Source organism: Macaca mulatta, chromosome 2 (assembly GCF_049350105.2).
Source record: "Macaca mulatta isolate MMU2019108-1 chromosome 2, T2T-MMU8v2.0, whole genome shotgun sequence".
Taxonomy (NCBI): Eukaryota; Metazoa; Chordata; class Mammalia; order Primates; family Cercopithecidae; genus Macaca; species Macaca mulatta.
Window position 1 is genome coordinate 171,657,521 of NC_133407.1, and position 27,164 is coordinate 171,684,684.

The following is a 27,164-nucleotide window of genomic DNA, read 5'->3' on the forward strand; positions in this document are numbered from 1 at the left end:
CAGCAATTTTCTCTCAACATTTTTTCTTCAATGCCCTTAGTTTCTTGAACTGCACTTTGAACCAGCTTTACTATCTGCTGGTTTCCTCATTAATGAGTTGAGTAAGTCTTCGACACATGCTCATTTTATATACATGTATATATATGAGTCATGTTGTCAACTTAAAAGGTTTGACAGATAATAACCTAATCAAGCTAAATAAAATCCAGTCAAAATTAATAAATAAAAAACATTAACTCAATAATATCAAGGCTTAATCTCCATCTCACTTTAGTTACTTAGGAAAGAAAAAAAAAGCAACCTTTACACTAGCATTTCACACTTTCTTAGTGACTTCAGAAAGTCTTCTGATTTAGGTGGCAACCACGTGCCTAGTTGTACTTAGGGCAATATTAATAAAATAATGAATGTTTCTATAAGTAATAACATATAAAGATCAACTTCCTCTTTAATTTTACCAATCAGAATATTAAAATGCTACATCATTGTTTTAGATGAAATTCCCCATTTAAATATATTACACATAAGCCAAAATTTAGAAACAGCTCCTCGTATCACTGTACAATTTTGGGCCTTTAAAAAAAGTAAAAGCTTAATTTTAAGTTTGAATATAATGTGCAGTTTATGTAACATATATAATATATAATTATACTTTATACATTATATAAAGTATTATCCTTATTGTGAACTTTATTATGCTTCTGAAATTTCTCCATCATTTCAAATTTACTTCAATAAAAATTTCCCTGTATTTTGTGAATTGCATTTTCAAAGCAGAAGTAATGTTACAAATTTCTGTCTATAATAAACAAAATATTTACGCTTTATTAATAATCCTATTTAGAAAAGGATGCAATTAAGAGCTGGAATAGCTAACATAAGCATAAGAAAGGTAAACTTTTCTTGAATTAAAAAAAGGAAATACTTTAATGAAAAAAAATCAAGGACAGAAGGAACGAGAAAATTTTCTAAACAGCAGCTGGTCCTTCTTCACAATATGCATTACTTGTGCAAATACATCATTAAATAATACTCATCTGATATTTACAAAATAGAGGTAAAAGAAAAACCTAAAGTATCAGGATCTTTCATTTCTTATCCTCTTCCAATCTTCTGGATACATTAGTTTACATACCAACTAAACACGTGATACTAGTTAACTATAGTTGAGAGCTTATCAATTAAGTCATCAATAGTGTAAACAAGAAGTTGAATGTCTGCTTTTTCCTTCATTTGGTGATCACTATGTTTTCGGAGGATGACATCCACATCTGTGCTGAGTACTCGATCAGCAACCTGCATTGATGTATGCCAAGGTACAATGTCATCCTTCATGCCATGGAGCAATCTTATAGGGCAGTTCACAGGAATTGGGCTATGTAACAAGCAGTGATGTTCAGCTTCTTTAATGAAACTGTACTGAACATTATAAACTCCTTCTTCAGAGTATTTTGATGGCATGCTCCACACACCTTTCATCTCTACTTCCTTTTTTAGCTATTGGAAACAGAAAGAAAAACAAAAGTATTTGTGATTTTAAGTAACATTAACATATGCAATAGTTTCAAGTAATCTAAAGAAAGCAGTTCTTGAATAAGAGGATAGAGGTAACAAAAGCATAACAATATTATCAATAATTACTATACGCCAGGTACTGTGATGGGTATTTTATACATATTATTCCATAAGATTCTGATAATAATTCTGTTATTATTCTATTTTTACAAAAGAGGGTAATATGGTTTAGATAAATGAAATATTGTGCCCAACAGTTCAGGGCTAGGCTACTAACTATGGCTAAGACTCAAACTTAAATTTAAATTTATCTAACTTTATCATACACTATCTTAAATCAGATGTTGCTTTACCCCAACTGAAAAGAAAAATGAAGGGTGAGAAAGGCACTACAATTTCTTGGAATCGGTCCAGGTATCATTCATGTTTAAATAAAATCAAATCTTAGAACAAACGTTGTTTAGATTTCAAAATTGTAAACCTAAAAGTGCTTAAAGGAGCTAAAATGGGTATGGCATAGGGGAAGAAGAGAAAGAATCAAACACAGAACTAAGAATAAAAAACTAAGAGTAATTACACTGAAACTATCATACACATACTCATGAAATTTTAGGCTGAATGTAAAGAAATACAGTTTTTCCTTCCAGAGTCCTACAAAAGAGAAAAAAATTTGATTTTTGTTCGGGATGACAAAGAAGTCTTCCACATACTTCCTGAAAGCCAAACAATAATATCTGTACATTTATTCCCTTAAAATGAAACATACACTTCCTTTGACTTTTTGAGAACTCCTATTTTTTACATAATTTATCTTAATTTTCCTTAAAAAATTAGAATTTTGTATAACGAGTAACATGCAATCATTATAGAAAACAATAATAATAGAAAAGAAATAAATCACCCATAATCCTATCTTATGGATAGAAAAACCATTAATATGTGGCTTACTGTGGCACATATACACCATGGAATACTATACAGCCATAAAAAAGGATGAGCTCGTGTCCTTTGTAGGGACATGGATGCAGCTGGAAACCATCATTCTCAGCAAACTATTGCAAGAACAGAAAACCAAACACCGCATGTTCTCACTCATAGGTGGGAATTGAACAATGAGATCACTTGGACACAGGAAGGGGAACATCACACACGGGGCCTATTGTGGGGGGTGGGGGGGATAGCATTAGGAGATATACCTAATGTAAATGATGAGTTAATGGGTGCAGCACACCAACACGGCACATGTATTACATATGTAACAAACCTGCATGCTATGCACATGTACCCTAGAACTTAAAGTATAACCAAAAAAAAAAAAAAAAACCTTGCGACTTATTTCCTTCCAATATTTGTCTATATGTGTTTTGGTTTGTATGTAATATGTAAAATACATACATATTACACATTCATATAGTTTTCTATGCTGCTTTATTTAGTGCATATATTTCTGGGTTTAAAAAATTATATGAAAAGGTTTTAAATGCTGCATAGCAGTCCACCATAATTGACTTAATTAGCTTGACCATCTCATACTGTGGTACTGTCATGAATACTTTTGAGCATAAAAGTTTACTTATATATAATAAATTCTTGGAAAGATGATCAGAGCTTAAAACTAAAAAAAAAATCAAGCTATGAATAGTTTTAAGACTCTTACAATCATATAATATGAAGGGCATTTCTAGAAAAATGGAATGGACATCTTATCAAAAATTTAAAAAAACAAGGAAAGAAAAGCTATACATAATTGAAAAATTGAAAATTTCAACAAATATACTATGATTTTCCCATGTTTAAAATTGTTAATTTATTGCAAATGTAAAAAGGAAAACAAGAACTTAAAAAATATGTATGACAAAACATAATCTATATGTACTTAGGCTTTTAATATATTTTTAATTCCAAAAAGACTTAATAATTCAGTAAAAAAAAAAAGGTACTTCTAAATACGTCTCCAAATGATTTAAAATTAATGAAATTCTACAAAACTATAAAATGTATAAATCTATATTAATATCATGGCATTCTCTGTATTAAAACAACATATGAACCAAATATTTAAAGTAAAGATGATGTTTAGCTATCCTCAACTACTCAGGATTGTTCCTGAATTTGTAAATACTTCAGCAGATAGAACTTAGTCCCACTGATTATTAGCTGAAGTGGAGGTTTTGCTAATTAAGGAGACACTGAATTAATAATAGTTTCATTTTATGCATCCCTGGCCCCCAACTAGCTCTGTTACCTGCCACTGAATTGAATGAAAATGGTCCATTTGAAGAACAAAGTTAACTTTATAAAATGTATGTCTCAAATCTTCAAGAACAAAAAGTTCAGAAACAGCAAAGACATTACCCAAAGAAAATGTAGAATATATTAAGTTCTACACCAACAAAACTTATCAAGGCAATGTGGTTCAGAAGCTTACATTCCAAACAGCTGTGCATCATGTCCGAGGCCCTCTAGTGTCCAAAGAAGGCAATAATGATTAGAGTCAGTTAAGAGGATGGTCCAGTTCTTACACAAGCAATGAGAAAAGCTGGGCTTAATATTCCCAGGGTTAAAAAAGACAGTAAAAATCTCCACATCTGCTCCATTGACATTGTTAGCGCTGTTTATGTGGAGAAGAGATAGTGGTCTTAGTGTTGGTGCTCTTTCCTTATATATACTTTTAAGTTAACCAAGGGCTCAACATGCTTCTGTTAACAACTGCTTATCAGATTAAGTATTAGCAAAAAATGCCTTGATTTGCAGATTTAAATCTTCTCAGTCACTTAGAAAGTATCTACCCTATCCTCACTCTGACTGATGTGAACACACACACACACACACACACAGAGAGAGAGAGAGAGAGAGAGAGAGAGAGAGAGAGAGAGAGAGAGAGAAATGTAAAAATCAGAGAGAGAGAGAGAGAGAGAGAGAGAGAGAAATGTAGCAGGGGAGAGAGAGAGAGAGAGAGAGAGACAGAGAGAGAAATGTACCAGGAGAGAGAGAGAGAGAGAGAGAGAGAAATGTACCAGGCATAATGGCTTGTGTCTGTAATCTCAGCACTTTGGGGATCCAAGGCAGGAAAATCTCTTGAGCCAAGGAGTTCAAAACCAGCCTGGGCAACATGGCGAGACCCCCATCTCTACAAAAAATACAAAAATCAGCCAGGCATAGTGGTGTGCACCTGTGGTCCCACTACTCAGGAGGCTGAGGTGGGAGGATCTCTTGAGTCTGGGAGGTCAAGGCTGCAGTAAGCAATGACTGCACCACCGCACTCCAGCCTGGGCAGCAGAGATACCCTAAAAACCCCCAAACATAAAAACAAAACCAAAACAAATGTACACAGGTTTTGTCATTTACCAATAATTACAAAATACAATAAATCCCCCCAACCCCCCAAAATCAAATCCTTTTCAATCTGCCATGTCCTTGAGATAATTTCCTACCTGAGAAGCACTATATTATTGAGTTGAGGGGATGGAGCAAGGAGGAGTCCACATTTAGATCCACAAAATGGCAATGGTGGGAAAAACATGAAGACATTGAGCAACTATGTATAAGAAACCACCAAGAAAGTGAACAAAATTCAGAAACAGGAGATAAGTTCAAGGAAGACCAGCTTTGTAATTTTAGCTCTGACAGGAAATAATATAAGAAACCTGAATACACACACAATGCTATTTCTTAAGGAGCTGAAAACAATGTGAACTAAGAATGAACGTAGCTAATAGATGGCAAAGGTATTAATGCAGAACTTGAGGCAAATCAATGACATTCTACTATTCAACACTACATACGTTTTTTCTTCTTTTTTTATTTCTGAATCTCCTTCTCTTCTTCCTCCATTCTCTAAAGCATTGTTCTCAAACTTTACAAGAGGTTTGTTAAAACACAGACTGCTGGGCCGCACCCCCAGTTTTTGATTCAGGGTAAAACCCAAGAATTCGGGCTTCTAACAAGTTCTCAGGTGCTGCTGCTGCTGTTACTAGCCTAGGGACCATATTTTTAAACTACTGCTCTGTTTTCTTTAATTTCTGTATCTCTGTCACTCTGACTGACAGTATCTGTCTGGAGAGTTCTGTTGAGAGGATCTGAGGCTGCTTTTAGGCTAAAACAAAGAGAGTCAGCTCTCCATATTCATGGTTTCTGCAACCATGGATTCAACTAACTTTGGATCAAAAATACCTGGAAAAAAAAGGTTACATCTGTATTGAACATGTACAGACTTTTTTTCTCGTCAGTATTCCCTAAACGATAACAGTATAACAACAATTTACATAGCACTTACATTGTACTAGGTATTTTAAGTAATCCAGAGATGACTTAGATTATACAACATTATGTACAAATACTACACCATTTTTTTTTCTCAGAGACTTGACCTTCTATGGACTTTGGTATCCGTGGGAGGTCTTGGAAGCAATCCCCTTCAGATACCAAGGGATGACTGTAGTTTCAGTTGATTAGCCCACTCTAACATAGTCATAAGAATAGGCACTAGCCTAGGGACCACATGCCACAAAGTAAGAGGACCAAAAGGAGATCACGATGTATGATCCAAATAAGTAAATGTAATAATAAAGAAAATGTTGCTTTAAAAAAAGACACTTCAAAGTGTGATTTTGTTAACGTGTCTCAAATATTGGCAGAATGACTTGAAGAGACAGTGAAGAAAGGAAATCTTAAACAAGATGCCAAATAGTTAAAGGTAGAAAAAAGATTGTGTACAGAAAGGCAGCTAAGACAAAAGTTGGGCCAGCACAGTAAGTCAAAGGACTTATTGTTATCTGTCCCTCCTTCCCTCAAAGAAAGAGGGAGCAGAAGAAGTATAAGGGGTAAATATATTGAGGTGGTCAAAGTGACTTTTGACTTACCTCAACAGGAAGCTGATTAAACTTTGTCACTAAGGTATCTGCAGCTGTAGCTACGCCAATAAGAGCCACGACCTTTTCTGGTCGTGCAATTGCAGCATGAAGCATAAGCCACCCCCCAAGGCTCGATCCAACAAGAATCTAAAAATAAAATAAAATATTAGGTCTTTAAGATAGAAAAGGTTATAAACATAAAACAAAACATGTACAAAAAAAAATATACTGTTTTGTTTTGGTTTTTTTTGAGACGGAGTCTCGCTCTGTCGCCCAGGCTGGAGTGCAGTGGCGCGATCTCGGCTCACTGAAAGCTCCGCCTCCCGGGTTCATGCCATTCTCCTGCCTCAGCCTCCAGAGTAGCTGGGACTACAGGAGCTCGCTACCATGCCTGGCTAATTTTTTGTATTTTTAGTAGAGACGGGGTTTCACCATGTTAGCCAGGATGGTCTCGATCTCCTGACCTCGTGATCCGCCCGCTGCGGCCTCCCAGAGTGCTGGGATTACAGGCATGAGCCACCGAGCCCGGCCTAAAAAATATATTGTTAGAAAGTAAAAATCATGGAATCATTTTAAATCAAATATCAAAATTGATTAAACATTTAAATGAAATAAAAACATTTTCATATCTAAGGAAATAGCTTAGGCCAGGCGCAGTGGCTCACGCCTGTAATCCCAGCACTCTGGGAGGCCGAGGCGGGCGAATCACGAGGTCAGGAGATCAAGACCATCCTGGCTAACACGGTGAAACCCCATCTCTACTAAAAATACAAAAAATTAGCCAGGTGTGGTGGCGGGCGCCTGTAGTCCCAGCTACTTGGGAAGTTGAGAAAGGAGAATGCCCAGGAGGCAGAGCTTGCAGTGAGCCAAGATCGCGCCACTGTACTCCAGGCCAGGCGACAGTGTGGGACTCTCGCTCAAAAAAAAAAAAAAAAAAAAAAAAAAAAGAAACAGCTTAAATATGAGGTTATAGTAATTACCATCATACTTAACAAAAACAGTCACCTGTGGCCCATCAGCTAGGTCATCAATTATAGAAAGAACATCTTTTCTCCATTTCCCCAGTGTGCTTTCCTCCGAGTTACCATCTGAACTTCCAACTCCTGAGTAATCAAACCTGGAAAAAGGGGATAAAAAAATCTGTATCTAAATATCTATACATTTGCTTCTTTAATTTTTAAGAAAGATAGCACCTTCCTCATTACTATAATGCTTATAGCAAAACATCACAATCAATATGTATTTTAGCAAATTCTATTGGCTTATTCACTTTCAAATATCTCCTATGTCCAATCACTTTCTCACCTCCTCCACTGCTACCAGCCTAGTCCTAGTCACACTGTCTCTCAACTGAACTTAATGCAATAGTCTCGTAAAAAGTCTCCTGTTTGCATTTTCACACTCATAGTCTTTCCCTATAGAGTGATCCTTGTAAAACAAAACCATGTCTTGCAAACCCTCCAAAGGCTTTCTATTATCTTTAAACCCAGAGTCCTTACGATACTTTGGTGCCTGATCACCTCTCTGATCTCATTTCTCATTGTTTTCTCTCTCTCCCTCCCTCCCAACTGTATCTTCACTTTCCTTCTTGAAGTTCCCGTCTCATCAGCTTTTTTCTCCACATGGCATACCCTCCTCCAGATGGCCATTTAGATTGATCCCTCACTTCATTCAGGCCTTTGGCTCAAACGTTACATCTTCAGAAAAGCCTCCCATGACCATTCAATTATTAAAACTGTGCTGCTTTCATCATTCTCTAATTCTTTACTCTGCTTCATTTTCTTCATAGCACTTATGACTACTTGAGATATATTTGATTATTTATGGTCTGCCCCCCTACTGGAATGAAAGCTCCACATGGGCACAAGCTTTGTTTCAATGCGTTCCTAGTGCCTAGATCAGTTCCTTGCAAGTGGTAGGCGCTTAGTGTATATTTAGCGAATTAATGGAACAGAGGGAGACCAGAATAAAATTTATCTTCACCAACCCATCCCTTTCTCCTTCCGACTTCCTAGTTATCTAGGCTCAGTTATCTGTCTGATCTATGAATTTTACCTCTCTTTAAGGGTATCAAATCAATAAAAAATCACGGTGGTATAAAGTATCATACCACACCCACAGGTTACCTAAACCCTAGTCATACTGAACTACCCCTAATTCCCAGTTACACCCTTTTATACTTAGAGCCTTAGCATGCTGTTCTGCTGCCGAGAACAGCTTCCTCCCCAACCTAAATTCGTAGTCATCCTTGAAGTCATGTCACCTCCTCTGTGGAACTTCACTTGACATATATGCCCCATTTTAGTACCAGTCACTTTCTTTTGTATGTACTCAACACTTTTCATATTGTATTGTAATCAAGTTTGTTTTTAAACATGCATCTCCCTCTGACTAGAATGCCAGTTCCTTAAGAGCAGGCTGTTTTATTCAAGTTTGTTTTTCCAGGCTACAGAATACCACCTGCCCTATACCATCACCATTCATTCCCATTTCTTCTTATGTTCATCCCTTTCTTGGCACTTTGGTAAGTCCAGTATCTTGGTGCAGGAGTTTATTTGTCATCTTAGACCTAGACTATCACAGTAGCCTTCTATCTTGTGTCTCTCTGACTCTGTCTTTAAATAGAGTCACTATACACATGTCAGTTTTTTTCTTTAACATTATATTGATATAGCATCACCTTCAGTGCTCCCTGTGATATACAACATAAACAGTGCTTTGGCCTATTTTTTTTTGAACCATTATATTCTGGTCATTTCAGACTGATTTCACAATCAATTTTACAGTAATTTTTTTTTTAACTACTAAATTTTACAGTAGTACTCACTTCATCAGGGACTACTACTGCTTTAGATAAATTGATGAACTTACTGTTCCTAAAATAAGTCTATGTTTTCTTATGTGTTTCACACCTCACACTGATTCCTTTATCTGGAATACCTTCTTCCATCATCTTCTTTACTGATATCTTTTCCCTTCTTTACTGATATTGTTTCCCAGGGCCTAGTTCAAATGAACCTTTTTGGTGGAATGGCTGGTACAGTAAGTAAGGGATTTACAAGAAATAGGAGGGAGAAGAAATTAAATTTTTCTTTAGGTTTGAAGTGAAACGATTTTGGATCCTTGGGAAATAGAACAGGGCAACTGGTGCAGTCTAAATCAGTTACTGTTTCCCCTCAATCCAGGGTATGTAAGAGACGGGTGGAAAGGGTGGAGGGAAAAAGGGAGAAAGACACCAACTAATTCTCTCCTTTTCTCTCTTCTTAGTTGGCAATTGGATATGGCTGAATGCGGCATCTTTTACAGTTAGCTGCCTTCTAAATATATGGTGATGATGCAAAATACTTGTATAGCTCTTTCATGAAGGAAAATATAAATATTTGGTCATACTAATAGGGTACCAGTAAAAAATATATAGTTAACTCGCTGAACCCCAATCCAGAGACAAAGATAATCCAAACATATTCAGAACTTTAAAACTTTTAAACAGTAGCACATTTCCACCTTAGCAGCCTCAAAAGTCTGTGATGTAGTCCCTAATAAAAACTCTATTAAAAATAACTATGAGAGAATACCAGCCTTAAAACCATATGTTATATTCCTGAAATCTGAATCAGTCTTATTTTAGGCATGGTGATAGGATCTTAATAAAACATTTTCATATAGTCATATGTTTTATTTCTTGTGTAATAAAACTATTTCATCACTGAAGATCTAAATTTTACAGCAAAAAATCCCAACAAAAGCAACCTGAAAAATTAGAGAATAGAAGACAAAATCTCTTATAATAAAGTGCAATCAATAGTTAACAATAATTAGACTGTGATGAACTTTGATAAGAGTAAATAAAATGGAACTTGTTCAAACTAAAAATTTGTAGTGAAGCACTATTCTTTATGACGGTATACTCATACAGGATCCAAAACGCAGAAAACCCACTTTATGTCTTATAGGGAGATAGGAACTAGTTATAACTCTCATAGTCTCAAAGCTGAAATTCAAGAACTGGTAAAATGGTGATTTCTTGATTCAAATTTATTCAGTGGCAAAAAAGAAAAGTGACAACAATATTTTTGATATTATGATGTTCTGCTCAGGACAGTTCCCCTCCTTGGACAGCACTTCCCTCCTACCCAAATCCGAATTCATTCTTCAATGTTCCTTTATCTATTTCAATCCCATTGTCTTTAACTTTATGCAATTAAGGATACTGTTCTTTTGACACAATCACATTCTGCCTAATTTCTCACACGTATTTTATCTTGTGTTTCCCCACCCTGAATGAAAGGTCCTCATAAGCAAGTACAATATTTTATAATTCTTTGTTATTATGCAGCACTCAGTATAGTGCTTGAGAATCTATTTCCAAAAAGTACTCCAATCTTCAGAATAAGTCAGAACAGATTTTAAAAGAGTTCTGAGCATGAACATACAATAATTCAGTTAGTTTGGTAAAAGAAATAAGATTAAATCTATATAATTGACATAAATGCTAATATATTGAACAGGTAGTCTCAAAGTTTTATATATAGCTGTATTTTCTAGAATTATTGAATGAATGTTAGTGAGTCACTCTTCTAAAAATTTAGATGGATAGATTTTTAGGCTGTTAGTGCTAGAAAATAACTCAGAAGTTATTTCTAGTCCAACCAACCTCCTTTTGATGACAAACTTAGGTCCAATGTTTATTAACTTACTTGTCATAGTTATTGCTAGAATTTATTCTAGAACCCTTGTTTCTTGAATTCCAGGCTAATCTTCTTTTTACGAAATCATACCATCTCTTCTGGACAGTAGATACTAAACATATGACTGCTATAGGTAGACCTTATAATAACAAAGTTATTTACTAAAATAACTCTCAGTATGAAAAATTAGGAATTATAAAATCAAGCTTGAGTTAAATATCACTTATCCCTATTTATGATTATACATATTTAGATTACAGGAAAAGGAAGAGAAAACTCAGCAGAAATTTGCATTATATAATACTTTTAAATACACGTATTACTTTCAGATAAACAGAGATCAAATAAAGTCCTTAAGTCCCCAGTGGAAAATGATAATGTAAGAGACTGTATGAAAGCCAACTAGTATATCTGTTTGTTGTCACATACATTATTGCCTCTGAAGAGCTTAGTTACCACTACTTCCCTTAAGACGTCCTTTCCTGCCAGGGTTGTCAGCATGGCACAAAGGCCTTTAAAAAAGGTCTTTTAAAGGTTGCTTTAAAAATTAGCCTAAACCACAAGATGCAAGTTTACACATCATTAAAATAATTTATAAAAATGCTGGCATTTACTTCAACTGATTAGAACAGAAGTAATTCTCCATTGTAATGCTAACAGTAGTAATATTTTCTCAGTAATATGTTGTTCCTACCTTATGCAGGCGTGACCTAGAGATTTGCAAAACTCCTCAATCGCCAATGCTTTTGTACCATTCATATAAGAAAGATAGCCAGGGATGAAGATAATTCCTGGACTTTTGCCTTTTAGCTTCTTATAAGCCAGGTTTGGAAGGTCTGGTCGATTAAGGAATGAGAGTGACGTCTTTTGTCTACAAGCTAAACAAAGTACACAAAAAGTAAACTATGGTTTGTAAATTCAGTCTTTGGAAAACCATATATATTTTCGATCTTAACTTTCTTATCTCAATGAATTGATGTTAAATACTATTTCCATTTAATAGAAAAAACAAGAACAGACTCAAAGTATGAAGTTAGTAAGTCTGTACATGAGATCTCCAGTTTTAAAATCATGCCAACATCAGTAACTTCTTTGAGCGAAGTCCAATCTTCATTCTTCCAAAATACACAATGAGGTAGGAATTTCAAGGCAACAAAAGACAGAGACTAATCGAAAAACATTTTCCTGTTGCTGCTTTATCATCTGTCCTAAACAGTATCAATCAACATTCAGATTTACCTGCAATAGTTTCAGTCCTCTCTTGTGAGATTTTTGGTTTTGTTTTTAAATTTATTTTTTGCTTGATAAGTTTCACATCCCCTATTTCCTTTTTTTTTTTGAGACAGGGTCTCACCTTGTCACTCAGGCTGGATGCAGTGGTACAATCGTAGCTTACAAGCAGCCTGGACCTCCTCGACTCCCCAAGCTCAAACCATCGTCCCGCCTCAGCCTCCCCAGTAGCTTCACTACACACATGTACCACCACACCTGGTTAATTTTTGTATTTTTTTGTGGAGACAGGGTCTCACTATGTTGCCCAGACTGGTCTCCAACTCCTGGGCTCAAGTGACCCGCCCACCTTGGCCTCCCAGTGCTGAAATTACAGGTGTGAGCCACCATGCCTGGCCTTGCATCCCCCACTTTCTTGGGGGTCAGGGAAGAAACAGGTTTGGTCTGCCCTTGGAAAATTATTTCAAAGGAGGAGGTGCTGTGCCCTTTTTATTACTGACTCCCATCCACCTGCCCACCCATCTGCCCACCTCAACCAAGAAATCATGAGCTGTGGTGACAACTCATAATTTTATTATCAGCTGAAGTGGGTTCAATGAGTAGTTTCTTTAAAAATAACGTATGATAATATTGTTTTTGGAAAGAGATTTCTTGTAGACCTATGCAATCACTTTGCGTTTTATTTGTTGGTTTGGCTTTCTGTAAATGGTACACACAGATTTTAGTGTAATCTAAGTACAACAGTACAATTGGTGAACTTTATAAGATTATTCTATTTCACTGTTTTTCAAATTTTCCCCCATTATAAAATCCATACTTGCTCTTAAGTAACAAGTAGATATTTTTTTTAAAAGAGTCATTTATAATCCCACCTCTTCTTTCCAAAGACAGTAGGTTTGTGTACTTCCTTAGAGTCTTTGGCCTAACACATTTTCTTTTTTCTTATTAAATGAAGCCGTCCTCCACTTTGAAAATTTCTCAGTCTTGAGAATCCATGTGTGCTGCTAAAGTTTTCCCCATTTTGTAATTAAGAAGTTGATTTTTTAAAGATGTAATTGAAGGCCTTAAAGCTATCCTTTTTTACATAAAAGCTTGTTTCAAAGTATAGAGAAATATGCCAAATTTAAAACTTTTGGTAAGGGCCAGTTACGTTGATCCACTGATGTTCATTTCCCATCTACTCAGTTGAGCACTAAAAAAAATTCTTACTATCCTCTTCCAGAAATCACCTCTCAAAACATAATTTCCCCCTGAGATGATTACAATTTACTTAGTGTAAGTTCTAAGAAGACCGATTCATATAATTATATCCATAAATCATTTTTGAACATAAGGATTAGTTCAAAGCCTGGTGCATAAGTGCTCAATGAATGTCTGCTAAACATATGAAATAATATTATACTCTGGTTAACGAACTGACATACTACACTTTGCTAGGAGTATCTGCATGTGTAACATGCCTTTTGGTTGCGTACAATTAAATGCAAGTTAAACTGATTATAAAAGTTTAATTATTGGATACAAAAATCTCCATACAAAAGATCTCTGCCATGACATTAATTACCACTCCAAGCACAATGGTGTCAACAACACACAAAGCCAAAAAAACAAAAGGATCAAATTCAAAGACTATATATACATATACGAGGTTCTCTGATTTTTGGCCCAAATTCTAGTTTCCTTTGTGCAATAATGATTACGATTCTTTTCACTGAGTGGGTGCAGCAAGAAGACAAAACTAGAAATTAGGCTTATGAGGGCGTCTACACTTTTACAAAGAACATACCTCACATTATTAGGTTCCCTCAAGTCAAAGGAGAGTCGGTCTAAGCATTTTAGGAGTCGCAATCTACAAACTCCTAGAAGTAACTAATAATAATGCATTAAACGCATATTTTAATTTTTTCTAGTGTTGGCGTTTAATGCAGGGGAGGCAGATAGGGAGCAGGAGCTCTTTAAACTGCACAGTGTAAAACGCCGGCGAGGGCCCGGGATGCCCAGAATGCCGCAGGGCCGCGGCAGAGTTCTCCTCACAGCCTTCACCATGAGTCTACTAAGCGCCTAGAACTGGGGTGTTGAGAAAGGGGAAACAGCATTTTTGAACCGGGCGCCAAAGACGCACCGCACAGGCACAGGAACTGACGGAACCCGAGGCGTTCGAAAGAACGCATCCTACTCCCGCCTTTCGGACACTGACCTGGGAGCCACCGTGGCGCCCGCTGAGGTATCAGTGCAAGCAGCGCGCCCAGGCCACGGTGGGGACCGACGGGGGCGGCTGCCCAGCCCCAGCTCCGATAAGGTACCCAGGCCGCCACCGCTGCCAAGCGCGCAACCGCCATCTTCCTAGTTGTCCCTGAACCCTGCAGTATCCCACAGACGCGCACGGTACGCAACGGAACCGAGGCTGCGCATGCGCTTCAGGCTGGAAGGCGGAACTTGCTGGTTTCAGCTTGCGAAGAGCGCGCATGCGCAGCGCGTCGTGGCTCTTTCCTTTGGACTGTTGGTTCTACTAGTAGCGGGGTTTGGCTTGGGGCCTTTGGGATGTTTTGAGTGGCGTCGGGAGGCTGCCCTATCAGCGGGCTGATAGATACTACAGGGCTGGAAGCTCAGAAAGCAACCCTATCCAACGGTCCTAGATGGGAAACCGTCTCCTGTCGAGGACACCAGGCTTGCTGCATCACCTGCAATCCCGCCGACCGCGTGACAGTTTTAACCTGTACTGGAAATGCTCCCAAGATCTGACATTCATCTCGCCTGTATAACCTGGAATGGTATCGGACATTCCCCGCTCTAGATCTAGATGCCCGATTAATAAAATATTGAATTATCTTGGCCCCTTCCTCGTGCTCTATGCAAAAATAAATTTCACTAAAAAAATGATTTCAACGGAAGAATACAACTGAGACGATTAGATAAATTTTAGAATATTATATAATCCGGGGACAGAAGGGACTTTCTAAACCAAGATTTCAAAACCCCAGCATCATAAATAAAATATATACTTGTATACGAGTTTAAACTTTTCGAATGGCAAAAGACACCTTAAGAGCTTAGAAAAATGGATTTTGTAGCATAGATACACTAATACTTCTATTCAGCCTGCTCCTAGAAATAAAAAAATGTAATTCCAATAAAATTGGCCAACAGCTATAAATAGGCACCCCATATAAGGAAACATGATGCTCAAACTCACTAAATGAAAAACTGGAATTTAAAAAATGCCTTTTCCCCCCATTCACTTGGCAAAAAAGAAATAATTGGCAAGAATGCTAGACACTGGCACTTATGTATGATTGCTAGGAAGGTGAATTGCTAACATTTGTTGTCAAGTAATATGGCCACATCTACAATTTTAAAATATGCATCCATTCCAGTGCCTTTTAACACAGTGGCACCAGTTTGTGATTATCCTATAGAAAACAACACTAGTTCTTAAGACTGCATATTATCTACTACACCGTTTTTAGAGGCAAAGAGAAGAAAAAAATGGGAATGGCTAACAATAGAAAAATAGTTGAATAAATTGTAGTACAAGGGTTTCCAGACTCCAGCTCTGAATACCTTTCAAACTAATTCCTGGGGGCCTCAAGCATCAACCATGAAGTTTTATGTAGTAGTTTCCTATTTAAAAGTTATGGTGGCTTGTGTAATACTTTGAGTACATATAAGATAGTAAAGTAACATTTATTATCCTGGTTATAAATTTGGGGGGCAGTAATTGGTACCAGAATTAAAGGCAAAGTTTGCATATAGTGAATTCAGCATGTCTTTGGAGTCGTGAGAACCTGGACTGTTGGCACAGTCTGGAACAGGTAGATAAATAAAGACTGAATAGATCTCTTTCTTGAGAGGTGGGATGCCTATCTACTAAGGACATATAGTTAAGGATAGCAACTTGATTTCAGGACATACTGCAAAAGATGTTGAGCTGTGTTGCCCATTCTCCATTACACCTGTTGTAGACTCTAAGGGACTAAATCACTAAGATGATGCCTGATGCATGCCATTTCATCATCCCTTATATCTCGTTTTGGTTTTTTGTTGTATTTTTTTTTTTTTTTTTTGAAATAGAATCTCGCTTGTCACCCAGCCTGGAGTGCAATGGGGCGATCTTGGCTCACTGCAACCTTGGCCTCCTGGGTTCAAATGATTCTCCTGCCTCAGCCTCCCGAATAGCTGGGATTACAGGCACCCGCCACCATGCCTGGTTAATTTTTGTATTTTTCATAGAGACGAGGTTTCACCATGTTGGCCAGGCTGGTCTCAAACTCCTGACTGCATGTGATCCACCTTCCCTTGGCCTCCCAAAGTGCTGGAATTACAGGTGTGAGCCACCGCATCCAGCCCATCCCTTATATCTTAAACACTTCTCTCTGCATGTTTTGGATAATTGCAAATGTTCTCAATCACTTCTCCCCTTTTTCTTCCCCTTTATTTTTGCAAGTCTTCTTGCATTTTACTTGCAGTAGGATGAAAAATCTGACTGGTCATAGTGGGAAATCACTGCACAGAAAAAGCGGAGAAACCCATGGATTATTTTCTGTATTCACTCTTGCTGTCTAACAAATTAGAAACAATCATGGCTAGTGGCAAGTACAGATGCTTTTACGGACAGTAATGAGCTTGAAGTAGACAAATTTTTTCCACTCTGAGTACTTATTGTCAATGTTGACTTCATCAATATATAAAGGGGGCAAAGGGACATACTGCTGAGGGAAGCTTCTGTCTCTGAAATCTGCTGCCTTAGTTCAGGGAGACAAATGAGATCCCCAGCAAATAAATCTTTATATCACATTTACATGATTTTTTTTTCCCTGTAAGATAAAAGGATAAGTAAACACACTCCTTGCAATCCCCAGCAATAATTGTATTTGTGTAAACAGACAACAATAAGATGTTAGATTTTTTTCAGGGTTCATTTCATTTTGTAAGCAATAGGATATAACCAGAGATACTTCTATTGGAATACTTCAGTTTATACACTACAAATCGTAATGTTAGCACACAACAAACTTTATGTAGTTTCTACAACTGTCATGTGCGATTAATTCATCCTCCATCATACTACAGACAGGTAACTTCAAAATGAGAGATGAGTTTATTTTCAAATGTGAAATCAGATAACATTTTAATCCAAACTCAATATATTTAACACACATATTTAAGAGGCTTACTACATCATGCAATTGTATTAGAACACCTTTACAATCCTATGAAGAGAGTACAGTGCAGAAAAGTCGTATCTTTACATTAACCAACAAAATCTTAGCAATTACATTTTAGTCTTACATCACTACAGGGTTTAAAAGTGATCACTGCAAAATCAGATTTAAAAAATGTCTTCCACAATCATGATTTTTGCCCTTCGCTGTTCAAGTAAAATCTTGTGTCATCCAGTTGCAAAATCTTATTATTGACAACATGTATACGTGTCTACAAACCACACTGCAAATTAACAAAAGAATTGTACCCAGTCAGGCCGACAAAGTTTAATAAAGAGACACTTCTAATCTAATCATTTCATCTTGTAAGTAATATCTTTATTCTCTACATCTATTCATTTGCCATGTTTTAGGAAAGAGCACATTCATACTTTCAAGCATGCAAAACATGATAAACTAGAATAAATGGCACTGGAAAAACCATTATAAAAGAGACTTGCCTGAAGTCGTTTCATTTGACAAAAATTAACTAAAAAAAGGCTAATTGTAAAAAAAAAACCATAATAAAATAATACATTATAGAGAACATTAAGTTGAACTTCATTTGCCACTTTGTAGAACTACACCACTTCTGCAAAGAAGTATTTTAATTGGTCTGTTCTTTGGTGAAAACAGAGTTATGATTTCATAGTTATGTCTAGGCAGCAGTTAGCAGGTGTGCTCCAAAACAAAAAGGAATCAGACAATCTAAAGGACATTGGCAACTGGTTGCCTTTATTCTCAGCACCAGGAATGCAGAAATATTCAGCAAAACAAGCTCCTAACACCAGATATTCTCTTTATTTAAAATTGTTCAACATGACAGAATGCCTGTTATGTAACATGACTTTTTTCTAAAACACACAGCCTTTTGCTCTTTCTTCTTTTCCAAAAAGTGGTTTTATATATATATATATACACACACACATATATACACATATATAAATATATATGTATAAATATATATATATATATAAGCTTACACCAGTGGTGACACTGCAAAGTCAATTTCCTGGGCATTTGATGGCATCAGAATACCATTTTGCAATATACAGAACAATACAAAATGCAGTTCATCACTTGCAGTTACTACTGTTCCACAGAAGTCAGGTCAGGTCTTTGGTTTTGGTGCAGTACTTAAAAAATTAAGGCAAAACTCCTCCTAAAATGTATTTCCCTCCAAGCCCTTATTTGCTTATGTTTACAAAATAACTGTCAACAAAATGCTACCTTTTTTAAAAAAAGCCAGTTGATTACCAATAATGTCAATGCCAATGATTTGGGTGATAAAGTTATTCTATATTTCCAAGTATATACAGATATTCTGTAACCTATTTAACCAAATGCAACAACTGATTAAAAACAGTTTATAAGAAATGTTCCTGTAAGTGATCCAATTTATCAAAATAGTGTTTTCTTTCTCATGAAAGCTTCAATTCTTTTGCTATTTGTTATCAAGGTTTGTGTTAAAACCCCTTCTTTCCTTTTTACAAATAACTTGTCTTGATATGAAAGGAGTTCTGAGTGTTTACAGTTCAAGGGATGGATCTGTTGGGTTTTCTCATCCGGGGTTGAATATGGCTTCATTCTTGTAAGAGATTATTGCAGTTTGCCCTGAAGTGGACTGTTGCCTCAGTTCACTACAACAAGAAGTGAGTGTAACCTTCTGCCCCTGTAACTATAACATCCATCCAGATCCGCATGGCTTCTGGCGATGGGGCCACCATATAATAGATTCTGTCATGAGTCTTGACGCTAAAGGTGAGTAACGGATTAGGACTCTAAAATTCAAAAAAGGAAAAAGAATGTAAAATAAACATCTTAAAATACAACATTAAACAACACAGACATGTGAAGACTTCTTTAAAACTTTCAATTTATTAAATTTACAAAGGCATAATTACTTTTGCTCTACTGTCACTCACACACCCGCCCCAGAGCCTTTTTCAGGATCGAACATGGAACATTCTGGCCTTTCTGAACAAGAAATCTCAGACAGAACTCACAAATTATTTCAGCAGCTAGTTTGTAAAGCTCTAGCAGGGTACCTATCTGAGAGTAGGAGCTTAATAAATAGTAGCTGTTACTCTTAGCCCTACTAGGACATGCTCATGATACCCCTCTTAACTATATGGTAGCTTCTTTTTAGAAACCTGGCAGTCACTTTGTAGGGTTTCCCAAACCATTATGTCCAGAATGTTTCCTCAATTTGCCATGACATTTTTTTCCTCAAGAAGATCAGCCATCCCACTCCGTGTTTACTTTTCCAGCACCATTCTGATCATATCTATCTGTTATATCAGAACATCAACTTCAAACTTCTTAGACCCCAAAAATATTTTTCCTTTCTTAATTATGCATTCAAATTGTAGGAATTTAGAAGACTGATGTTTACCTTATTAGCATTCTTGAGGTGATCATAATACACTTCTTCAATGGCTTGAAAGTATATTACTCCTTTCAATTTAGTTTCATGCTTGTCTGCAAAGACAGATGAGTGTTAAATACTTTATCGCCACCGAGGAACAGAAAAAATAATAATTTTATTACAATTATAATCATTAAAATATTTACAAAGTATTTAATTTATCTAAGATTAATTCAGAGAACTTGGGCTAGTGCACGAGGCCCCTTCTATCTATATTGGAAAAATAAAAAAGAAAAGCCATAAAATTACTAGCTGCAAACCAAAGAACTTGATGACTGCCTAAGGCTCTCCAGTCGATCACCTATCAAATTTTTTATTCAGGGTGCTTGATTTTTCGCCCCCACCTCCGTTTTCAACAGAGCTTCAACAAATAATTTATTGTCCTTTCAATGCAACAATTTCCAAACTGTTTTCAAAGATTTCATCCCATTTACCATAAAAACAAAGCAAAACAAAAACAACCAAAATATAACTCAAACATATAGCACCACTCTGTGATCTGTTAAGTTCTTGAAATATTTTGTAACTTAAACTCTGCAAAGATCACAGTGCATGTCAGCATATTAAAGAATTTTAAAAGCATGAATGAGGAGGTAGGGAAAGAGACTCTATCATACCCTAGTAGTGGAAGTGCAAATAAGACAGCCTCTTTGGGAAGACAGCTGGTAAATGGGCCGGCCGCGGTGGCTCACGCCTGTAATCCCAGCACTTTGGGAGGCCGAGGAGGGCGGATCACGAAGTCAGGAGATCCAGACCATCCTGGCTAACACGGTGAAACCCCGTCTCTACTAAAAATACAAAAGAAATTTAGCCAGGCGTGGTGGCGGGCGCCTGTAGTCCCAGCTATTCGGGAGGCTGAGGCAGGAGAATGGCGTGAACCCCAGAGGTGGAGCTTGCAGCGAGCTGAGATCGCATCACTGCACTCCAGCCTGGGCGACAGAAGGAGACTCCATCTCAAAAAAAACCAAACAAAAATAAAAACAAAACAAACACACACACACACACACACACACACACACACACACACACAAATCCTCTTACTAAGCAATTCCACTTCTAAAATGTTACTGCATAAGATCTGGTGTGTGTGCAAATAAATGTACATGGATTTGTGTTTGTTGTGGCACAAGGTTGCAAAAGATCTGCTTGAGCTTTAATAGGAGACTGATTCAATTACAGACCAGCCGTACAATGAAATCTATAAAGCTACTGAAATGATGGAGGTAGATCTGTATCTGCTCCTAAGGAAAAAACCCTTGAAATACTATCACATGAAATAGGGTATGAATAGAATGAATAATTTAGTCCCAAATATATAAAAGAAGAAAATATATACATACTGAAACATATATAAAAATGAATAGAGAAAATCTAAAACAATATTTCTAGCTTGAAAATGAGAGCTCAGAACTTTCGTGATGATAAAGAGACTTACTTTCATCATACAAATTTTTGTTATATTTTGAATTTTTTACTAGGTGAATGTCCCTTCTTAACTACAAAAAGCTAGTCTAAAAAATAATGGCCCTGAAAGGTTCAGCAGAGAGTAAAACTATTTAATTGCATTTAATCCAAAATATCCTAACCTATTTGCCCATGGACTATAATTTTTTGTTTGTTTTTCCTATTCCTTGTGAAACACTGTTTTAACTGATACCACGTTCAGTAAGTTTCAGTCAATTTGCAGACATATTTTCTAGGCCTCGGTTTTCTTTAGAGACTCTCCTAAAGATCCCAGTTAATATGCAGGAGGCCAAGGACAGAGACCAGGGACATGAATAACACAGAGTCCTGGGACTTTGCCAGTCAGCGTTCACATTTGCAGCTCCTTCACAAGTACACGGCCATTTCCCTCACTGACAAGCAGAAGGGACGTGGCTCCTGTAGGGTAAAGTACAGCCTGAATTGTGATCTGGATGACTGCCTGCAGACTGATCTATTCCTGGGCTTGTTGTGTATGAGAAGCAGGGGTGGGGGTAGGAGTGGACAAAGCTGATAGGTGATGACCGTAAACAGAGCTGAATGGGTAGCGTTTGTCCAACTAGGTCTCACCAGCCAGTTATATCATAAATACATATTAAAAAGTGAATGAAATATAATTTTTGCCTGTTTTTTTTTAGAATTAGGGTTCTGGGTAATTTTTCACATACCAAGAAGGTTTTGGTATTTTTAAAAAATTGAAATCAGTCACCAGCAGGTTGGGTTTGGAAAGACACACTTACATGGGTCTGAAGCTTGGAGCTTAGGTTTGAAGCAGTTGGCCACGGCATTAAACCACTCACCCGGCCGATAGATGAGAGAATGAAATAAGGCTCACAGAGAACAGGAGCACAGAAGAGTGAAGCAGTTTTGTCTGAAGTTCTTTAAAGTTGTATTTTTGGAAAATTCTGGGTGAGGTTTTCTGAAGACAATACCACATCATACAGTTTTGTTTATGCAGTGTGTAGATACCAAATTGTATTAACTGAAGAAAGCAGCTCTGGATGTTTATAAAACCCAATGACAAAAAGCCCTAGAGAGGTAAAGCAGGGGACCTGGGACGGGCAGGCCACTGGCTTCAGGCCACTAACTTCTGCAGTAACTGGAACCTCATCCAAAGTGCTCCTCAGTGAAAGGCAGGCATTCCCCTACCGGCTCATCTTCCAAATTCTGGGGCTCCTGAGCCACTCTTTCCTTTCTTCCACAGGCTGCTTGGTTTCTCACACTTCTCCTTGTAAACATAACCTGACCTCACTGGATTGATTAAATGACTAGACTGTTACTTATATTTTATTGTATCGATACATTTTACTATTCCTGGTGATGCTCATAAATACTGATAGTCACCCCAAAACAGGGTTTTTTCATAACATCTGGTATGACACCACTCTTTTTTGGCACCTGAAAAGAAAGCAGAGCTATACCTGTACTAAAAATGGACATGTTTCACATGTGATCCCAGAAGAAATAAGAGGTTCTTAAGAAGTATGCCAGTGGCACTAATATTCCTGCATTTATATAAGATTCGGTAGGGTATGTTTCTTGTCAGCCGACATTTGAGAATCCAAAAATATTTCAGTCACTTAATAAATACTACTGATCACTAGTTTACCAACGAGCTTTATTGTCTGTGCTTAAAAGACCATTCTAGTTTATGAACTATAGTTGAATGATTTTCAGCTACAGTTGCCTAATTGTGTGTGACTTAAATGGGACGTATGACAATCAATCAATCACAAACCACACCCCCTTTTTTTTCTGGTGTGGTAGTTTGAAAGGCAATATTTTTTCTGATCCCACCCTATAGTGATAGTACTTCTAGTATGATATTGTGATGTTTCATAAAATGCAGTGAACATAAACAACTTGTTACTTAAATAAAGAATGCATTAAAACAGAAGAACAAATAAAAGGAACTATTTTGATCCAAAGAATAAATTTTACTTAATATTTATTGGGACCTGAGTTTACTTCAGAAGTAATATAGACCGCTTCGCACTTTTTAAAGTAACATATAATGTCTATTATTTCTAGAAAGGAAATTCATATCATATGCACTATATAATCTAAATATAAAATAATGTACATCTATAAATCTAATATTGCCATTAATTCTGTTATGTATCAACCTACCTATTTACACTGAATTTCAATTGCCTTTGCTCTTTAACACAGGGTTCTTGTTTTGAGTATATGGCTTAAATTTTTTTTATCACCCACCTGCATAATAAGAGAATGTTCGCTTGTTCCGATCAAAAACAAACCAACGTTTTTTCCACGTTTTAATTTTCCCACCCATTTTGATGAGGAATCCTCGGCAGGTCTTCTCTGTGATTGATACATGGTAACAGGTGTCAATATTGTGGCCAGCAGTCTCTACGTGGCTCCGCAAATCAAAGTCTTCCTTCCGGACAGGCAGGTAGCGTGTCAAAGGACGAGCCTGGAAAAGTGCAAAACTCATTGCATCTACAGCTATTTGTTTTGTTTTAGGTCACAGATGTTTAGAAGCAGAAATTAACTGTAAAACCTAAGCTTTAAAATGCCCATATGATTAAAAGAGCTTAAGATAAACAAAGCACTTATCATTTGGAGTCTAAAAAGTGGATAGGATTTTCAGAAAGATGCTGTAATATGTAGGGGAGAGGTAGATAAATTCAGAGACCTGATTCTATTCCTTAAGATGGGCAGTTGAGAAAATGAAAAATGGTCATTTATCGTAGTGTAAAAGATGTACTTTGCTCTTAACAAACACAGAGTAATGAAGTATGAAGTTTTCTGGGCTGCTCCCTGCAGATGAGGACTGCTTCACCGCTAAGTTTCCAGAAGTTGTCCCTGCCACAACTTAACAATCATTCTCAAGTAATCTCAAGCATGACATGATTGATTGAACACTATTTAGTAAGTACGGCCCCCACAGGATCCCACAAAGCTGTACTTGTCAGTTTACATATATTCCGATAGAAATTGACAGCAGAGGTTTATATTTTGAAAAGTAAAGCTAAAATAAAGACAGAAGGGGAATCAAAATGACCTAATGTAATGAACTGTCCAGGACCAGATGCCAAAGGGATGTATTTAGATGTCTTTCATGTTACCGATGGCTGGTATGAAAGCTCCTCCAATCTAGGAAGCATATATCTCCATGGGTGATAGTTCTAAAATGGTGTCTTATTTTACGCTGTTAAATAACTCCACCTCTTTGCCTTGGGGAAATGACCTAACTACATACTTGGAGGCAACACTTATAATCAGGATTAAAATAGAATTGTGCTTTTTGGTTTGGCTTCAGATAGTAAACAAGCATGGATGACTTTCACTGCAAGTCAAAATTTGGCACAGGGTTGGGCATGATGAAATAAAATAAACAAAGTTTACTTTCTACTTTTCCTTCAATACTTAACATTTGATTGTGTGGTACTTTGGTTGTAACAGATGCTACAGGCTTACTAATACCTTGAAACACACAAAGTCTTAAAGATAGTCTCTAACTGCTATACTATCAAACGGCCAGCAACCACAAAGAATAAAAGTAATGGTATCTTTTGCCTTTGAGTCTAGCGAATCTTGATAAAATGGAGTTGAGCTTTAAATTACATAGTACTTAACAAAACTTTATGTTAGTTTCTCAGAAAACATATTATGTAAGCAGCTATAGTGACAAGAACAGAGATTCAAAATCTACGACGACCAAGATAAGACATTAAACAAAATGTGTGGTTTCTCCAAATTTTGCTTGAGTACAAGCTTGTTCACAGGTGTGGAGGCCCTAGTGTAGCAAAGAGGAACACGTGTTACAACACAGCGCTCAGAAAAAAAAACAAAACACTACCACCACGACCAAGACACTGGGCATGGTGAAAAATCACCCTGCTCTAGATTGTTTGCTTGTAAAAGACGGCTTGGTAGAACCTCTTCCATTCCCCAAGCAAAGGTTTCAGTTCAGATGTTGTATTTGTTTTCAGCAGCAAATCCAGTTGCATTTTTAAAAGCTGCTCAAAAAAAAAATTCTCTTTTTAAAATGTACTGCAAGGAATGGGTGGAAGAAAAAGTGCTGCTCCTGGCAAAATGTTCCATGCATGACTAAGGAAAAGTGTCATTTGGTTGGTGGTTCCCTAAGAGTTTTGAAATGAACTCACATTTTTTTTTTTTTTTTCCACAGGAATGCACACTCTTCTCTTAACCTGTACATGTCAAGTGCTAATGCTCAGTGCCCAGGAAAGCATCCTCAGACACAGAATAGCTGTCTTTTAGGAACTGCCACCAGGGGGCAACCTGCCCTTATCCATTCAGATTGACCAACCAACCTGTGCCCTTTGTTTCTCCCTTATTTTTACTTCCTTTTCTATTAACTTCTGCCTCTGGCTAGTTTCTTCCTGTAATCGTTTTTCCAGGATTTCCCGGCGTCGTTTTTCTTCTTCCAGGGCTCGTTTTTTGGCTTCCATTTCCCGTTCCTAAACATTATGCATAATAATGATTATTTTAAGACATACTGGTTATACTTGAATGGTTCCAACCAATATAAAAAAGATAATTCTTACTAGACAAATCTTGGTTTGTAGACTAGTCTCTTATAATACATAACCTACAAGAAAACAACTCATAACCATGCCTGGTATAGCTTCCAAAATCATCATCTGCAGAAAAGCAACCACTAAATTTAATTAACAATTAAATTGTGGTCTTTAGTGAAAATCCAGCTTGCTAATATATTCAGTCATTTCATCATTTCATATCAACCAGCAAGTCTCCCATTTTAAATAAAAAGCCTCACAAACCGTCCCCAGCACTTATCATGTGATTTAGCCTGTCTTTTGACTACTGTCTTCTAACTGAAGGCCATGGTCCCGCTAATTCCTGTTGTTGCTCTGTAGCTTCCTGGCTGAAGGTCACAGAGGAAGCATATGGGGAAGTTAGAAAAGGAAAGGAGGTGCCCATGAGGGCAGGATGTAAAAGCATTTTGGGGGATTCCTAAGGAAGTAAGATTCTGACTTGAAATACAGTCATAATAACGTGGGATTTTAAATATTACAATAGTGCAGTTAGCACAAGCTGGGAAGGATGAAATAATGCATAAAGACATGACATTCCTCCCTGCTCCTTGGCAGGAACACAAAGCAGCCATCAACAACAACAACAACAAAAAACTACAAGCGTTCATTTTGGTCTATGTCAATACTATATATTTCAAGTTATGGGAAATCCACTGCAGTAGAGAGCCTTAGAAATCATCTAACACCTTTATTTTTCAGATAAGAAAATGAGACTGAGAAAGGTTGAGTGATTATTCAAGATCACACAGCTCCTTAAGGAGGAGTATTGCCTGATGCCAAGCGCAGGGCTCCTGCACCATGGTATTACAGACCTCCGGCATGAACATATGAAGCTTACCCTGGATTCGAGCAGCCGCGTCCTTTCTGCATGAGCCTGCTTCAAAAGTCTCTCCATTTCTTCTATTCTAGCAATATTTGAAGTGCTGGCACTGAATCAAAAACCAAAGCCTTTTAAGAATATTGGTTTAGACTGAGAAATCTCTCTAATACACACACACACACACACACACACACACACACACACACACACACACACACGGGGTCAAGGGAGGTGCATGATAAAATCCAAGCATACGTAATTTAAAGAATGTTACTTACGAGTCATTGGACCGAAGAGGCAAATCAATTCAACTCTGAAAATTGTAGGTTACACTGACTTACCTCAGTTTAGAAGACAAAATATAGGCAAGCAAAATAATGCCAATGCTTTACTCATAGGT

General features: G+C 37.0%; 2 protein-coding genes across 46 annotated transcripts in view; both read right to left on the minus strand.

The window, feature by feature from the left end:
• Window positions 1–646: 646 nt before the first annotated feature.
• On the minus strand, window positions 647–14,668 carry ABHD10 (abhydrolase domain containing 10, depalmitoylase). Its single transcript, NM_001261502.1, is given in 5 exon segments — window positions 647–1,497; window positions 6,378–6,515; window positions 7,374–7,485; window positions 11,751–11,934; window positions 14,484–14,668. Coding segments are annotated over 5 exon segments (921 nt in total). The 5' UTR covers window positions 14,626–14,668; the 3' UTR covers window positions 647–1,152.
• A 4,258-nt stretch (window positions 14,669–18,926) lies between these two features.
• PHLDB2 (pleckstrin homology like domain family B member 2) overlaps window positions 18,927–27,164 on the minus strand; it is a 239,895-nt gene continuing 231,657 nt past the window's right edge. For all 45 annotated transcript variants that reach the window (XM_077994246.1, XM_077994245.1, XM_077994260.1 and 42 more), the window contains 5 exons: window positions 26,783–26,873; window positions 25,699–25,845; window positions 23,615–23,834; window positions 19,883–19,968; window positions 18,927–19,268 (listed from right to left, as the gene is read on the minus strand). In XM_077994246.1, coding sequence (XP_077850372.1) covers window positions 19,128–19,268; window positions 19,883–19,968; window positions 23,615–23,834; window positions 25,699–25,845; window positions 26,783–26,873 — 685 coding nt within the window. In that variant the 3' untranslated portion in view covers window positions 18,927–19,127. The remainder of the gene's footprint in view (window positions 19,269–19,882; window positions 19,969–23,614; window positions 23,835–25,698; window positions 25,846–26,782; window positions 26,874–27,164) is intronic.